The 18,507-nt window shown below is 37.6% G+C and overlaps 2 protein-coding genes across 10 annotated transcripts in view; one reads left to right on the forward strand and one right to left on the reverse strand.

Moving 5' to 3' along the window:
* Positions 1-469: 469 nt before the first annotated feature.
* GPR151 (G protein-coupled receptor 151) lies at positions 470-1,731 on the forward strand. Its single transcript, XM_019414207.2, has one exon. It carries the CDS (start codon positions 472-474, stop codon positions 1,729-1,731), a length of 1,260 nt encoding a protein of 419 aa, XP_019269752.2. The 5' UTR covers positions 470-471.
* Positions 1,732-5,023: 3,292 nt separating this feature from the next.
* The window catches only part of TCERG1 (transcription elongation regulator 1), a 60,546-nt gene continuing 47,062 nt past the window's right edge, over positions 5,024-18,507 (reverse strand). For 8 of the 9 annotated variants that reach the window (XM_053907370.1, XM_053907369.1, XM_053907368.1 and 5 more), the window contains 7 exons: positions 16,349-16,499; positions 12,102-12,266; positions 11,660-11,842; positions 9,480-9,659; positions 8,720-8,803; positions 7,291-7,391; positions 5,024-6,096 (listed from right to left, as the gene is read on the reverse strand). In XM_053907370.1, coding sequence (XP_053763345.1) covers positions 5,895-6,096; positions 7,291-7,391; positions 8,720-8,803; positions 9,480-9,659; positions 11,660-11,842; positions 12,102-12,266; positions 16,349-16,499 — 1,066 coding nt within the window. In that variant the 3' untranslated portion in view covers positions 5,024-5,894. Of the gene's footprint in view, positions 6,097-6,372; positions 6,467-7,290; positions 7,392-8,719; positions 8,804-9,479; positions 9,660-11,659; positions 11,843-12,101; positions 12,267-16,348; positions 16,500-18,507 lie in introns of all 9 variants that reach the window. The other variant, XR_002071297.2, reaches the window with a different exon arrangement.

Here is an 18,507-nt window from a genome sequence, read left to right on the forward strand (position 1 = left end):
TCCAGGTTTCTATGCAAAAGACTGACTTGCTCAGATGCGGGCTTTACTGAGTTACAGACGGCAGTCAAGATTTTAGAAACAGCTGGCTGAGAACGATTGCCTGACGGTGTGCGCGACACCCCTCCCCCCCACCCCAGGAACAGAGCCCACTTACATGTATGTTGTCCTCATTTATCATTTATGAGTCTCTGGGGCTTTGACCCCACAGGGCTGCCGATCTGACACGAGGCTTGCTAATGAGAGGCACCCGAGCAGCCCTGCTGCTCACCATTCAGTGCAGCGGAGACGCGTCACATAAGGCAGAGTCGGGTCCACGTTCTTCCACACTCTGTTCTCAGGAAACAAGCAAGGGGAGGGTCCAGAGGTGTCATCTGACACGGATGACAGCCTATTTATTTCCTAGGCAAAAGAGCCGGGCAGGAAGACAGAAAGAAGCTGACTTCTGTAAGGACGAGCCGCATGGAAGAGGGGATGCTGGCAGCTGCCTCCACAGACTCCAACTCCAGCACCATGAACGTGTCGTCTGCTCACCTCCACTTTGCCGGAGGGTACCTGCCCTCTGACTCCAAGGACTGGAGGACCATCGTCCCAGCTCTCTTGGTGGCCGTCTGCCTGGTGGGCTTCATGGGGAACCTTTGCGTGATTGGCGTCCTCCTTCATAGCGCTTGGAAAGGGAAGCCATCCATGATCCACTCCCTGATTCTGAATCTAAGCCTGGCTGATCTCTCTCTCCTGCTGTTTTCTGCACCCGTCCGAGCGACAGCATACTTCAAAGGGGTTTGGGACCTAGGCTGGTTTGTCTGCAAGTCCTCTGACTGGTTCATCCACACGTGCATGGCAGCCAAGAGCCTGACGATCGTCGCCGTGGCCAAAGCATGCTTCATGTATGCGAGTGACCCAGCCAAGCAAGTAAGTATCCACAACTGCACCATCTGGTCAGTGCTGGTGGCCATCTGGGCTGTAGCTAGCCTGCTCCCCCTGCCAGAATGGTTCTTTAGCACCACCAGGCTTCACGCAGGTGTGGAAATGTGCCTCATGGACGTCCCCCCAGTGGCCGAAAGGTTCATGGCAATGTTTGGTAAGCTCTACCCTCTCCTGACGTTTTGTCTTCCATTACTCTCTGCCAGTTTTTATTTCTGGAGAGCTTATGGTCAATGTAAGAAACGAGGCACTAAGACTCAAAATCTGAGAAACCAGATGCGCTCCAGGCAGCTCACAGTGATGTTGCTGAGTATCGCTGTCACCTCTGCTGTGCTGTGGCTCCCCGACTGGATAGCGTGGCTGTGGATCTGGCATCTGAAGGCTGGAGGCCCAGCCCCACCACAAGGTTTCATAGCCCTGTCTCAAGTCCTTATGTTTTCCATCTCTTCGGCAAATCCTCTCATTTTCCTAGTGATGTCAGAAGAGTTCAAGGAAGGGCTGAAAGGCTTGTGGAAATGGATGATAACCAAAAAACCACCAACTGCCTCAGAGTCTCAGAAAACACCAGCTGGTAATTCAAATGTCCCTCCCGACAATGTTCCATCTCCAGAGTCCCCAGCACCCATACCAGAGAAAGAAAAGCCTGGCTCTCCCTCCTCCAGTGTAGACAGAACGGAGAAGGCACAGATCCCCATCCTCCCTGATGTAGAGCAGTTTTGGCATGAGAGGGACACAGTCCCTTGTGTACAAGACAATGACCCTACCCCCTGGGAACATGACGATCAAGAGACGGGAGACTGTGATAAATAGATTTTCCAAGCAAAACAAATTGTGATTAATGTATTTACTTGCACTGCTGCTTGTCGATACTGCAGACTTTACGACATAACCCATGGTCCAATTACTAACGCTAGGAATTACAAAAATGCTTCACAGTATGCATTTTCAAAATGTGCCATTTGGTAAGTAGAACACCGTGTTAGGAGTCATGGTGATGTTTCAGAATTATATCCTGGCTATCCAAAGAATTAACTTCAGTGTTGTGTGAAGATGCTTCCGTCACACGTGAATAGAAATCCCAGACACTCTGTCCCTTGTTCACAACTGCTCTCTTACTGGGTACTCCTTAGGACTACCCTGTACTGGCTGGAGTAGAGCTTATCTTTGTCAAAGGCTGGACTCCTTTACTTTTACTTTCTTCCTGAACCTGCTAGCCTTAACTTCACTTAGCAAACTTTATTTCACTTAAGCTCAAAATTTACTTTATGAAAATCCATGTAGATTTTCCATGCCTGAAGGTTGCCAGAATAAGGATCACCACTTCATTGTGGGCTGATTTCAAACCGTGGCTTATTTTGGCTAAGCTTCGCCTTACACTAAAACCTGCTTCGCTAGTCTTTGTAAAGAGGTCTCCGTGAGTCTTCATTTGCTAAGTCAGAGGATTTTTGCAGCTTAATTAGCATGACACTCTAAATTCTGATATGGAGAAAGAACTTTAAAAACTGCCCTTTCTCTTCCCAATTACCTACGCTTCCAAGATGCAGGAGCAAAGTACTCTTCTACAAGCTGCTATCAATCTGTTCCTCCCGATACCTCCTTTCTGTCAAGATAAATATAAACTGTAGTTAATGACAAAAGTATTCATTACTGAAGGCAATCCTCAAGTATAAAGAAGGAACAGAGATGGTGATCTTCCTTTTGTTAAATGGTACTAAATGTCCCCTGAACACTGAACTCATTGCACCCTGCCCAAGTTTTAAAATACCTCAGGGTCTTTGTTACAAAGATGATCAAGAGTAACAAGGAAAAAAAAAATAATAGGAAAAGAAAAAATTCTATGGATACAGGACAGAATTTGGTTAAGAATAGAAAACAAACAGCACAAAGGCGATGGAGAAAGAAAAGCAATACTACTAAATTTTGTGTTCCCAAACACTTTACCAATATAATTCAAGTAAAAGGCAACAACTTCATTTTACAGCAAGGTAAATCATACCCAATAAAACAATCATTATGATACATTTCTTTCCCTATTAAACATAAGGATATTTATCCATGATTCTTGATTACTTTATAATGGAACTCTGGGGTATTTTCATTGTGTGGTTCCCTCAGAAAAAAAAAAAACTGCCATTTTGCCAAGCCATGGGGAACTTAAAATACAAAAATATGCTGTGGATGGAATTTGTGTTTTTTAAAAAATGTCCAGTCTATGGGTTTTAGGGAATGTTTTTTTGTCTTTACAAATGGTCGTGGTTTGCTTTTAACACAGAAGATAGGGCTGATTTCATTTTATCTGGTTCATTACAAATTTTTATTTTAAGGCTCACAAGATCACAAAGTACAATTTAACCCAAATACCCAAATACTGTTTTGTGAGACAGTTATACAAAGGGATTACCTTGAAAACTGTGGTGAACTATTTGAATTAGATTGTTCACTATATAATATAGTAAATGCTGGATGTGAGCTTCCACTGTTTTGACATTTTAACTTGTAAACAAATAAAAATTGCTTTACTTCAGATAGTTTTGGAGACTTAGAGCTGTCTTTGTCTTGAATGCGCCTTTCAAAATCATCACTTGGCACAATGGGGCTTTATGGGGAGGTCAGACCTTAGTATTGACATAGGTCTCAGGGTAAACTGTATCACATATCTTTAAGGAGTTTGACAGTAAGCGCCAAGTCAAGATGCGGATACTGAAACACAGTGTAATTATGATGACCTTTTCATTAAAAACCTAATATACAGAGTCCTGACTTGGTCTTTTAAAGAAATCTGCATAGTAAAGCTTGATTTGCACCTTAAATGAACAGTCAATCCCAAATACTTTACAACAGAAGTAGGAAATTAGGATAAGTATCACCAAACCGTTTTTTTTTTTTTTTTTTCCCCACACTTTTCAACTGTGAGAAACAAAACAGTGAGTGGGCAAACAACACTACGTGGAATTCAGAACAAAATAAAGCATTCTAAGAGCTTTCACTTTTGCTGGCCAGTTATATTCCTACAACAGCTGTGCTCCTTTTAGCACACACTTCAGCTTCATGCCTCACAGAACTTAAAAATCACTCAATGGGTTTATACAAATGACCTTCAAAAAAAGGGGGAAAAACGGGAAAAACTATCTCGTTCATTATCAAATTGTACAGGTTAGGACCTTAGTCAGTTAATTATAGTTTCTCACATACATGATTTCTGTAACACTTAATATATTTAAGCTAAGTACTAAGTAATGTTAAGTGTGAATGAGTCTGTATGCATGTGATCTGTCTGTGTGCACAGAACATACAATCTACTGGTATTTCCTCATTTTAGGTTTTGCTGCAATCACAGGAGATGGGAGAGAAAAGGGAAGATACGTTATCCAATTAACCTATTTTTCTTAAACATGGATGTGGTACTCTGAAATGAGAAATCTATGAAGGAATGAGACAGGAATCTTTAAAGTGGGGAGGTACAGGGGCGCCTGGGTGGCTCAGTCGGTTAAGCGTCCGACTTCGGCTCAGGTCATGATCTCGTGGTCCGTGAGTTCGAGCCCCGCGTCGGGCTCTGTGCGGACAGCTCAGAGCCTGGAGCCTGTTTCGGATTCTGTGTCTCCCTCTCTCTGACCCTCCCCCATTCATGCTTTGTCACTCTCTGTCTCAAAAATAAATAAATGTTAAAAAAATAATTAAAAAAAATAAAAATAAAAAAAAAAATAAAGTGGGGAGGTACAGCTAGAAAGAGCGAGTGGAGGTCAAAGGTACATTCCACGGTATGATGTGCAGGGCACACTGAAAGGGTGCCAAGAAGACTTCACCATCAATTGTGTTAACATAGAGACAAAAACAAGAAAACACACGAACAAAAAACCAGCATCTTCTTGCTATGAGGCAGTAGATATTGCTAAGAGACTGAGCACCAAAATGGTTCTTTACAAATTCCTTCCCTTTTATACTGCAAATAATTTATTATATTCAAGCCTTTAAAAACTATGTGATATATAGGATTGGAAGTCAACTTTCTCTGTGCCAAATTACAGTTGCTACTGCTTTAATGAACAGGTTTAAAAGATGTCTTTGTTATAGGTTCCACAACAATAATCATATACAATCCACATATATAAAAAGGGTTGGTTTATTGTAGTTCAAATACATAAACTGAACATTCAAACATCTTAAAATTAAACTTTAGAAACAAAAGTTTAACATTCAAACTGGAGTATAGTTTACAGGGAACACCCAAGAAAGATAATTTGTTGTCTAATCCAGAATATTTGATAAAGATCACTTAATGGTAAATAAAACGTGTTTAACCATCAGTCCTATTCTGGCCAACATGTTAGTTATGACCGTGGTTCCATACCTGAGAAGAAATTAACTAAATAAATCTTCTCTTAGGCTAAACAAGACTTGGCCTAGAATTCAGAGGGGGTAATCAAAGCACGTAAGTGAACAAACAAAACTAAAGTGTTCTTTAGAGACAAAGGTAAAAGTATGTCCATTATAATAATCTTAGTCTCTGGAAGATAAGAATTCAATTTTCAGTGTTTTCTCTTTTACCCGCTTTAAAAAACAAAATCAAAACAAAACAAACCCTAACTTAGGTTTTCTTGGAGTCTGTGGTATTTGCGTCTTGCAAGTTCAAACCACAAATGCTCTTACGTCTTGCATGTTTAACACTGCTAGAAAGAACGTCACCAAAAGTCACTGACTTCCACACCTCATAAAAGGATGATTTTTAGCTTCAAGATTTTAGATTTACTAGAGACAGCCTATATTTGAGTATGTATGTCAGTCATGCCACACAAAGAAAAGCATAAATTATTTCCAAAGTGTTCTCTGTTCAGAAACTGTTCACGAATGCTTCTCCTTCTGTTCGTCAGATGGTTCTGCAATAGTCTGACTAATGCACATACATGTAAAAACCTGGAAATTGGCTCATGCAAGCGTTTTTGAATTAAGATACCCCTGTGGAAGAGTACTGAGAATTATTTTGTTGATCGTCTTGTGGGCTCTGACGCTGTGGGAGGTGGGGGTGGACCCCGGCGATCCAGGTCATCCACATAGGCCACAATCAGTTTACGCCTCTCTTCTGGCACACAGTCTAGTACTAGATACCGTTTGTCGTTCTGCAAAATTTTTTCTACATCTTTCAGGTGCTGATCAGATTCCTGGATTAGCTTTTTGGATCTGAAATAAGAAAACAAGTCCAAGAATTACTGACTGCTGTTCACAGGTCTTTCAGAAATGAGCTGGAAATGTCCATCTAGTTCCTAATTGTGTTTCCATTTTTTTTTTTTTTTTTTTTAAGAAAAATTTCACTGCAGTGGTCACCTTTGTAAATCGCCTCAGCAAAGACTCCAAGGAGTGAAAGGGCCTCAGAAGCTGAATTACCCTCCCACCCCTACTGGTGGTCCCTCCAGATCAGGGCTGAGGGTGGGTGGGTAAATCTTGCCCGTGCTGTACCTGTTCTGTGGATGAACAGAGGACTTCAGTCTGCGGGGCTGCCAATCCCAGCATCTTTCACAAGCTTTCACTTTCACATCTTTCACTAAATTAACTATAAAAATGTAGAAAGAAGTCTTACTTCACATCTAATTTAAAAGCCCAAGCTGATGCAAAACATTAAGGATCCTGACCAAAAAATCCAATGACAAAATACCTAAAAACCACACCCTCAGCACTATCTATCCTCCCGTGCACATACCCTTCATTAAGATGTTTCCAATTTTTCTTTTAAAGGAAGAAAAGCTGGAGCATGAAACAAAACTGCTTTCCTGTGCACTGACTGCTAAGCATCGAGCATTGTAAACTTGTTTTCCTGATGGTAAAACGGTTGGGAATGTGGAACTACTGGGCACGTTACAGAGAAATCTTGTCTAGAAACTCTGATTTTTATCGTTTAAAATTTTTATTTAAAAGTATCCAGCAAATTGCTATCATCTGGAAAAAAAAAGTTTTTGCTGAGCTTATGATGATTTCAAGCTTAAGAAATGTTCTACAACACTGAATAGTCTTCACAGGAGGCAGAGACAATGGACAGTGAAGGATTGTTTAAGAAATCTCTTCACAAATACAACTCTTATCAAGCGCGGGGGTATTCCTAAAAAAGCAGTGAAGTAAAAACAAAAGTGTGTTTAAAAAACTGGATGGGTGGGTAACACAAAATAAGAATTGACATCTGGGCCCTTTCTTTAAAAAAAAAAAAAAAAAAAAAAGTAAGGTAGACATGGGCTGTATTTGGCCTTTAATAAAATTGGCTTCTTCTTATTCCTAAAAATTAATAATGTCAACATGTGTGTGAATGCATAGAATGCTCTGGCCATTAGAGTAAAGACTAGTAAAGACAATGACTGCGGATATGAAACATTTCATTGCACACACCTATATGTTATAAATTTGGTCTCTTTCAAAAGCGTCCTGAAGTCAGCTTTGGCTGTGATGTACTTGTCTCTGATGTATTCTTCAAACTCTCTTTGTTTTTTCTGCAAAAGGACAGTAAGATTTAAAAAAAAGTCACAAATTCCAAAATTACTATCAATTATTTATTAAACCGGTAATTTGTAAGTCACATCATAAATAATTCCAAAGAAAAAGGCTAGAAAGTACATTTTTGTTCACGCAGCATTCATTAAACTGCAAAATACGCAATGTACATTTTTAAGGCAAAAAGAAGCCAAGAACAAGGAACCACTCAATATATTAGCAGTAGCTAAAGCCCGAGGGCTTGCAATGTGCTACACTGTGCTGAGGGTTTTATCAGGATATCTCCTTTTGTGTTCCTAACAACCTCAAGTGGTAGACACTCTTGAAAATAAAGAAATTAAGGGGGTATTTCCTGTAGACTGTACTTCTATCTTCTAACACCAAGACAATAATGTGGTATAACTTATGGAGAACCCCAAATAACATTCATAACTTAGTACTAACTGATCCTGAGCATTTAGCTTTTCTAGTAAGGAACAGGCATAATGGGTATAAACTCTTTGGGCTAATATTAATATTAACAATAATAACAATATTAAAAAGTATTATTGTCAATTTAAACAATCAGAAAAGTTAGAAACTAAGACTAGACCTGTCAGCTATCGGCCCACCACTCTTTCCCAGCCATGTGTACTTTGTGGTCCACACATCTACAATCCATCTTAAGGAAACAGGGGGAAGAATAATAGCTCTATGGGGTTGTGCACCCTAGACCTAGAGAAACCAACTGGGAAAGGAGAATGATGGGGAGAAGGAACAAATGAAAGGCCAAGGGATAAAATAAGACTGCGGTCAGCTACCCTATCCTTGGCATCATTCACTATTTCAGAACCCAGGGGAGTTCACTTTCCACAGAGGAGTGAGAGTGTCCCAGAACAGGGCTCGGCTTCTATAAACTTCCCCCATCTGCAGTTCCTCTACTCCAGTCTCCGGGGCATGTAACAACAAAAGATCACATTATGGCATTCTGCTAACACGGCTCTGGTGCTCTGACAGCCTGGTATCCATGGCCAGGTTGAAAATGTCTATGTAGTGGGACCTGACTATACCAGAAACAAAAACTACAGCTTCAGTAAAGCTCTAACACCCCAGAACACAGGCTTAACCCCAAGGATGACATTTTTACAGTTTCTACTTTGCTGTCTTATTAACGTATAGTGCAAGATAAAAAATATGACCTTAAAATTCAGATTTACTTCTCATACTCTTAAGTTATTCACTTAAAACCATCCATGTCAGTTTAATCAAAATACATACTGGTGGTGCTGATTAAGCTCACATTTAATATTTATCAACTGACAGTAAATCTCAGACAAAATCCTCTTACCCTGTCACTGGAGGAGAACTTAATGCACCGAGGATCTTCCTTAATGATTTTTTTTACTTCTTTCCATGTGGATGTTAAGGTAATCTTTGAAAGGCAAGGAATAAAAAACACAAATACAACTCACTTTCATCACAAAGATCAAATGGCGGCAGCACATATGGTACACAGTATTGCACACTGACCTACAATCTCCTGTAATAATGCCCAAATGTAATTGGACTAGCCCAAATGTAATTGGACAGGAAGCAGCTTTAATACAATTTCTTTTTGTTGTTGGCCACAAGAGTTATATTCATGGTCCTATTTCAAGGTGGCCTAAGACAATCACCTGCAAACCCTGGATCCCCATAGGCAACACTGTAACTTCTGAAGAAACACCACCAAAAGGAGATCAGGTATCAGAAGAAAACGTGAACGATGGAGGGAAAAAAGGGACCATGGGACCAAACTGAAAATGGAGCAAAAGATGCAATCCACTCAGTCTATCATTCTATCATTAGGAGGGATCAATGATCACACAACAAAGCCCAATATCAATCACCAGGAATGTGAAAACTGCGGCAGGAAGTAATTTCTAAATAGTTAAGAATGCCATTAACATTTTACTTAAAAAAGAAAAGAAAAAAAAAAAAAACAGAAAAGAAAGTGTATAAAACCCATGCATTCCAGTAAGAGATCTAAAGACCACGACACTACGATGTTTTTGGAATTATTCTTAAAGACCCCATCTAGATTAAAACAAGGAAAATAAGAGACTTACTGCAGAAGTTTCATCTAGAAGTTGCCTAAAGTGCTCCCTCTTCTTTTTGGTAAGTGCTTCAATGTGTTCATTAAAAAGCTTCTCTTTCTCCTCTCTTTCCAACAAGGATCCAGATTCCCAACGGTGATCTTTTCGGAGAGTCCTCCGAGTATCAGACCATGACACATCTGAAGAACGCACCTAAAAACGTACCAGAAAATTCTATCACCAAAGATCTCTTTTTTCACATTTCAACAATAAAAGGCTTATTTATCTAGTTTAGGAATGATACAATGAATAACGGAAGCTTCTGGTGACTCCACCTTAAATAGTCACTAAAAATCTGCTTCTTTAAACCAGAAATCCCACCTCTCAGAGCTCACCCAAGCAAGCTATCAAGTATGGATTCAGAGGTGTAGAAAGATGAAGAGAATTACTTTAATCGTACTTAGGCACTCTATTTAACATCTTACCAACCTTGAGTAGGAGAAATGGATAGAAATAAAACAGGAAATATCTTGCTACAGGACTAAAGAGGTGACAGGAAAAAAAACCCACCAACAGATCTTGAGCTCAAATTTGTACTTATCAACTACATACTGGAAGTGACATTTCAAAGCATAAGCAAGAATTAACATGGTCAGTAAGAGAAGACGTGACAGATCAGGCTGGTTCAACAACCAGCACAAGATTATGCTTCACTGCTGGTAATGGCTATACAAGTTACTGCTAGTTACACCACTGCCAATGCTAAGAAATATGGGAGGCTAAAAAGACAGAAAGGTAAGAAAGAAGAAAAATATAAAAACATTTATTTAATCAACATTTATCAAGCACCTAAAAATGAGTCAGCTGAACACGGAGCTTGGTACTGGAAAAACAAAGACAGACACTACCCCTTCCTTCAAAGGACTCAACTTTTTTAAAAGAGAGGCAAGTAAGCAAGTAACGGCAAAAGCACATAATAAGTGCTGTGAGGTGTATGCTGACCACAGGGCAGACAAGGGGAACAGTGAAAACAAATCTGCCTTAGATGGGTCAAGATCAGCCTCAAAGAAGAGTTATCTGGGTGTGCTCTTGAAAAATGAGTTTTCAAGCACACTTGAAGTATTCTAGGTGGAGGGATTAGCATGACTAATGCCAGAATTCATTAAGTGTAAATATGGTTCATTAGAACTAAGTGCAGAAAGGCTAGAGCTTAAAGGGGCAAGAGAGAAAACCAAAGAGGGTAACATAACATGAAGGTGGTGGGGGAGTTAAGGAATGAAGTCATATATTATGCTAAGACAACTGAATTTTAGATGTTTGCAACCACTAAGAGTAGAGAAGCTTCTCTCTGTGAAAGCAACAGGGAGGGTGACAAAATCAGATTTGGTTTTTAGGATGATTTCTGTGACTGCGATAAAGAGAATGAATGTGGGGAAAAGTAAACGCAGGGAAAGAAATCAGTGAATGACTGTAACTAGCCAGAGAACAGAAAGAGGAAACTCAAAACATACCAGTAGAAGCAAGGGAAGAAATCCAAAGAACTGACAGTAGTAGTAGTAACAACAAGAGTCCTTATGAAAGAGAGAAAAGAAATAGTAGGAGAGATGGTGACACAGAGAGGGGACAAAACATGTGGACCATGGCCACAGCAGAGTGGCCTCGGTGCACTGGCTATACAGACAAAACCCTACACACCTCAGCAACCCTGGGTGATGTGCAGAAGCGCTGGCAAGAAAATTCCAGAGTATCTATCTCCTGGGGTCAGTACACCTCCAGTCTAGACCTCATACCATTTACATGTACAATCATTCATCACCACAGTGGTGACCCTAAATCACCAAGCAAAAGGTTTAATTCTATTCAGCACATTTTGTTTATTATTATGGCATGTAAGTGTGTAATAATTTAAGATGACTTCAATCAAGAATAAAAAGTTACCTTTGAGACTAAAAGATTATACATTTTTATATGTACAAAGAAACTTCTGAAAATGTTAAATAACAATGGTTTTCTTATTCTAGTGGGTGCTAATACTATTTTAAAACACTTTATGAAACAACTTACCAAATTAGATCTCTCAGATTCCATTTAAAGAATATTAAAATTTGCACTAACAAGACAACCTAATAGATCTCTAATATCCAGTACTTAAGGGACAGGGCTGGGGGTGGGGGGGGGGGGGGGGAGGAGAGGGGAGTGAGAGGAATATATACCATGTCAGATAAAAGAGCCTTGAAATTCTGGATAGCTTCTTCTCGTTTGTGTTGCTCTCTCTCTCGATCTATTTCTTTTGTTTGTTCTGAACGTGCCTTTTGAACCTCTCTTTCTCGTTCTCGAAGGCTTGCCTCAATGCGGGCTTGCCTTTCAAGCTCCTTTTCTTTTTCTGAGTCCAAATTCTATAAAGTAAAATTACATTATTAAGATATGTTCCCAGAGTAAGTGGCTTGCCAAATACAGAATTTCAAACCTGGGTTTTACCAAGAATATACATTAACACTGTACCTCGTTTCCAAATCAACTACATGTGCTAGAGATCCTTATATTAATTATACTGACAGGAAAAATTCCAAATCCCAAACAGCAGCTAATACCTTTATGATGCAATTAAGAATTTTCTTATTCCATATTTATAGTATAAATAAACACAATAGTTACCTTGGCTATTTTTTCAATGTACTGTTTGAAAAGGTCTTCTCTCATTGAAGAACTATCCACTGCCTTGTAACGTGGATCACTTTCTACTTTGTCTTTTACTTTGCTCCATCGGGACTGACTGTCCAAGTGATGATTAGATAACAGTTCAAAGAAATCCGATTTAATCTGTATTTCAAAACATTATCAGGGAATGGGGGGTGGGGGGAATCCACCATGAGAAATTCCTCATATGCAAATGTTTACAACCAGAAAAAATTGTTCACTTACCTTAAAGATGAGAATAATAACTTTTTAAATTCATTTATTTATAGTGGAATAAATTTTAGTCAAAAAGAGTATCAGAATTGCTCTTTCATGATAAATATAAAAATCAACAGACATAAACTCTCATTTAAAATCTACCAAACTCAAGATAAATCATTTTCTCCAGTCAAATTATTCAAATACAGAAAAAAAATTTTTTTAGGTTGTTAACTTTTTCATTTCAGCAATGCCACGTTTTTATAAGAAATAAGAATTTATATTTATTTTTAGATAACAATCAGGTTTATGAACTGACAGTAAACTACATTTTAACATCAAGTTAATAATAATGACTTATTTTAAAAAGTAGATGAATATAATTTTTGTTTGTTACAATAGGGGAATTTAGAAATAGATAAGCACAAATAACAAGTCTCATTCATTAGAAACTTGGAACGGTACTGCCAAATGTCTAAAAACAAGTAAAAAGCAGGGTAAATTTTTGTATTTTAATTAAAAAAAAATCAATGCCTGTACCCTTATATATAAATTATAGGATTTCTATGATCATAATTAATCATTACTTTAAAAACTATATTCAGATTTTTGGTATTTTTTAGCATTAAACATGTATACCTTTATAACTCAAAACTGTTAATAAATTAACATTCTGAGCCAATCAAGTACCAACTCAGTAAAATTACACCAAGGTTATTAAAAGATATTAATCCTTTGGTAGCAACATGTACAATACTTAGAATCCTTCTCCCAAACTGTAATTCTTATTTTTTTAAATAGGGGATAAAGAAATAAAGAAAGCGTTTATTTTTACATAACTTTGAGGACCTGTTTTAAAATTCAGTATCATTCAAGTTATCTTGTACGCCTATGAGGGGAGACACCAGAGGCAGGCAGTCAATTCAATAGAGAAGTCAGACCATGTCAAGAACCTCTCTTCCCTGTAGGAATTAAACATGCTGGCTTCCCACGTGACCAAAGGAATCAGAAATTAGAAATGGAATCACATTCTTTCTGCCTATTCCAAACTCTCATCTCCCCTAACAGAGAATTAAGAGAGGATAATGTCATTTCTGGAAAACACTAGTAAGATTATAAGAAAAGAGTTTCTTTCCTATTAGAGAATTTTTTAAAAACCAAGAGCTAATCAGCTGTGGATTTCTTTTACTACTGAACTTGGCTCTTGACTTTGTAGTAATAAGAAATACTCATAAATCCAGTATTTTCACACAATGAAAAAGCAACTACTTGATATAGTGATGTAACAATTTTTCTGTTCATCTTGTCTACTTTGTATCTGACATGATGAACACCAAATTCCTAGATGCCTGTGAAAACTAGAAAGCAAAATTTACAAAATTTATGTTAAATAAAACATGCAAGCTATTTTAAACAGGAATCTTTCCAAGCCAATTTCCAAGTCAATTTCTACTGACTTAAGACAATTTTCAAATATTAGACACAAAGCCTAAAAATGACTATCTTACAGTTTTAAAAATGTGTGATGTATAAACAGTGAATTTTAAATAAAATTAAATTTTAACTTCCTCTCACTGTGGATATTACCATTACAGGCTATACATGGCTTACCAAAGCTGCCATTTGTATGAGAACTATCAACAACTGCATAAATGTCAAAAAATTTAAGTTACCCATTAGCAGCAATCCAAGACTCCACATTCCCAATTTTCTTCTCTCCCCAAATCAAAGTACCTTACCATCTAGGCTGTTCACTTTAACAGGGGAAAACAGTCTCCTAAGCCTAATGTACTGTAAAATACTTAACTTGTTCAGAAGAAAATTTAAGTGAGGAAAGAGAGAAAAATGCACTTCATGAGAGGATTAACTCTATTGCGTGCAACTTCAAATGTGTTGTTCCAAAAGGTATCTTATTTGAACCACAGTTTTATAAAAATGGGTTATACAGTATAATAAAATTTAAAAAACCTTGAAGGTAGCTACTTTGGCAGACAAAACAGTCTAGCAAAAGTAAGCAGAATTTTAGGGGCATTTTTTATAAAATGGAAAATTACCAGTGAAAGCTACCTGCAAATGATTTTTCTCTTTAGCTTGAAAATGTCTACCAAAGGTGGGGGCTACTTCACCAAAAGTCAGTGTCCTTTACAGGTTTTTGACTTAGCAAAAAACTTTTATTATCTGGCTGTTAACTGCATTACCTCAATACTACAAACAACAATTAGAGAATCATAAGAATAAAGAAAGCAAACTCCAATAAACTAGCACCATGCTACAAGCACTAATCTTACTATTCAATTACATACAGCTAAAATGGGGTTTAAAAAAAAACAGTATAGACAATATACTTCATAGGAATAATCATTAAAAGTCATGAAGAAACTAATAAAACTTAATTAACCAGCTACTTCTCAGACCGTGAATATAAAATACACTGTATTTAAACTCTTAAAGATTTGTTCCCAGGGCCTAGTTAGTAAATAATTTTGCATTCTTTAAATTGGCTGAGAAAGTTTCACTTATTTCCTGCCTCTTTTTTAAAAATTTAGTAAAGGTACAAAGCCAAACCTATAACTTAAGAGAATTATTTTACAATCGAAAGAAAGTAAAGCTGAATATAGTAGGTTTATTTAGATGCAATATCTATTTAATTTACTTTAACACATTTTGGGCACAACTCTCATCACTTCATAAGGAAAAAAGACTAAAAAAATGTAAAGTACCAGAACTGCGGGAGGCTAAAGTCACCACACAGAGATACCAATTCTGTCCTCACTAGGGAATCCCATTATACTTTGCGTATCAGTGATTGACAGCTGTCAGACTGAACTGATTGACAGGCCGCACAGCACAAAACTGTAAAGTCTATCCACTTGTTATAAAACAGAATACACAAAATAGTTACAAAAAGAGTGTTTAGAAAAAGAACATTGGTTATAAATGCAAAGAGAAAAACATTCAATTTGTATAAAAGCAATCACACAGTATCAACTATTTATTTTACTTGGTATTCTTTAATCAAATAAGGTATTACCAAAAGTCAAAAGTAGCAAACAATACATTAACATGATTCTAATTCAGCATACACAATGTTTACACAGAACTCAATTCTGCACATTTCCTAAGAAGCATAATCATTTGCAGAAAAAAAAAAGTTAATGGTGAAATAATAATTCTGGAAGAATCTCCACTGAAGCCCAAGAAACCAGATAATCAGGAAATTTCAGGTATTTCTGACAAAAGTTATTTCACCCAATACTGTTGCTATTCACAGTGCAGGAGGCTTGAGCCCATTAAGAATGGTATTACTTCCCTCATGACATTCCTTAATAGAATTTGTGATGTTTTAACTTTCTGGATTGAGAGCCCATTTTAAATGTCAAAAATGATTAGGCTTCAGAGGTTCTTCATCTCCATCCACAAAGCACACAGGGGGACTAAGGAGAGCGGCTGCGTGTTCTGATGGCCCGCGCACCTCCGGTGCGGTCTCCACCCGCCTGCCTCCCCAGTGGTGGGCTCCTCTCTGCTCCTGACACCACTACCAAGTGACATTTGGAATTCATTAATCTTTCATAGCTGACCTTTATTTCTGATAAGCAATAATTTATATGTAAGATATGTTTACTAAAAGATTAGAAAGTCACTAAAATGCTGTTAGAAGGCAAAAAAGATAAAAAAGCTTTTTAAAATTTAAAGGTTACCGCTTATTAGGAATCTTGAATTTTAGCAGGCACCAGTGAGTAGAAAGATCTAACAGTCAGTTCCGGGTGTACTGGGCAAACTCAGTATTAATAAAATTTAAAGCAAATCTATGTACTTTAGTAAACTTATTAAAATAAGCATTATGGAAGTAAAGTGACTGAATACACACACGTAAACAACTGTAAAAGTGAACTTAACAAAGCTAACCAGTCTGGGGGTCCTGTGATCTGTGCCCATGAATGAGATCAGAAACATGGCCCCAGCTTAGTCTCTTCCCATTCACGCTCCTGTCAATCACCTCATCTTACCTTCTCACCTCTGGTCTTCGAATCTTCTTTCTCTTTCTTCCTTGCAGCTGCCACAAATTCATTAAACAAGGCTTCTCGATCTTTCATCTTTTCAATTGCTTTGAATCTTGAATCTTTAGCATGCTTGGCTGCAAATTCACTAAAAGTAGCTCTGTAACAAAATGGCAAGTGTGCTAACTTTGGTAGAACTATTTATGCTTATAGAAAGGTATAGAAGAAGATACCATTTTTCCAGCCAGAATATGTGCCAAAGACTCACTGAGTCCCAACATTTGCCTAAAGAGTAAACAATGAGCTACAGAAAGGAGTACAAGAGGGCTAAAGGGTGAAAATGTGGTTGGTGATTTGTACGCTGTCAAGCATGACACTGGGGGATAACACATCAGAGAACAAAAAATGTATGTGATTCAAGAGACTTAAGAGCTCATCTATTTCCACACTAAGAAGAGGCTGAGTCTTGCTTCTAGCCATGGTGGAGTTAACTACCGAATTAGATCTCCTTCCAGAAACAACTGTGAAAGAAGACAAATGTATGAGGCAAATGATTCCAAAACAGTGCATAATAGGTAGGGTAGTAGTAAGACTGAGGAAAGGCCCACTGCCCTATGCCGCAGGACAATTTCCCAAGGTACAGAGAGCTACAGTCCAAGCAGAGTACAGCAGTCCCAATAGCTACAAGTAGTAAAGATCAGAGTCTGGGTGTTAAAATGGCAAGGGAAGAAGCTCTAGAAAGATAGTACCCAGTAAATATACCACAAGGTGATTCCCCATGAATAGATGGCCAAGGCTGAAGGGTACAATAGCAGGGAAAAACCGCATCCCCTGCCAAAGTGCTACCTGGTTAAGAGCAAAAAACAAATGTTAGAAACTGAGTAGTGCAGAAAAAGAACAGCATTAGGACACTAAAGTCCACAAAAGCTGCACAATGGAGACAAAGCTGGACTGTTGAGAAACTTCCAACTTCTGAGACCCACACTAACAAAGCCTTAAATCAAAGCTATATTCAGGTGATCAGCCTGTAACTAAACTGCCTGCGAAAACAAAAATCCACTCTTCAGAGTAAGGGAATAGACTTTCAGAGTGTCTATAATCCACTATTTTCAATATTCAATCAGACAACACTAAACATACAAAGAATGTATAACCCAAATCAAAAAAATTTTTCAATCCACAGAAACTGAACTGAAAATGCTCAGACGCTGTTCTGGAAGAGACAAATCCTTTAAAAATATTGTAAGTATATTGAAAGAATTTAAGAAAAATAGATTCAAAGAACTAAAAACATGGCCTTAATGAATGAATAAAAGGGAGTTTTAGCAAAGACACAGAAAATAGGAAAAAAGAACCTAAAACTAACTGAAAGGAAAAATTCATTGGGTGGGCTTAACAAAAGAGTAGACCTAGAATAAAGAGCTACTGACTCCAAATTACATCAGTAACAGTTATCTCATCAAAAGAATACACACAAAAAAAAATTGGGGTAGGAGGGGAATAGTCTCAGGGATTTGTCAGATAATTAGAATTCTAAAAGAGAAAAGAATCAATCAGAACAGAAAAAATGCTGATCAAAAATTTTCCAAATTTGATGAAAACATCAATGCATAGATCCAAAAAGCAAAGCAAGCTGCCAAGAAGGCTACATAAAAAAATGAGGCCTACGAGGGATAATGAGGCTCAGTATAAAAAACTTTCTCCACAAATAAAAGGCACTTATAATTCATACATTTGGATATATTTCAATATTTGAAGCTTTCACCTTACGTAATAATTTGTCTTATAATAAATACTCCCATATTTAGCAAGTTTTTTTAGAAGGCAAAGCTAAATCTTACTCTCTCCCTTTAAAAACTGTTTATTTCAATACAAATACAGAACACATCTTCTTAGGTGTTAAAGCAAAGATTATATTACAACTTTAATTGTAAATAAACTGGTTAACTTCAGAATTTAGTATTTAAAACATCAACTGAAGATTACGAGTACCATTCATAGCTAACATTTGCTATTTTGAAGCTTTGCTAACCAAACCAGGATTCTAATAATCTTTTACATATAACTATCGTTACTCACAATACCTAATTTCATTAATTCAACACTTTTTAACAACAGGATACATTGCAAACCTGGTTTGAATAATGGATAGGTAAACTTAATAAAAG

This window comes from Panthera pardus, unplaced genomic scaffold, assembly GCF_024362965.1.
Source record: "Panthera pardus isolate Hobbes unplaced genomic scaffold, ASM2436296v1 HiC_scaffold_2, whole genome shotgun sequence".
NCBI classification, from domain to species: domain Eukaryota; kingdom Metazoa; phylum Chordata; class Mammalia; order Carnivora; family Felidae; genus Panthera; species Panthera pardus.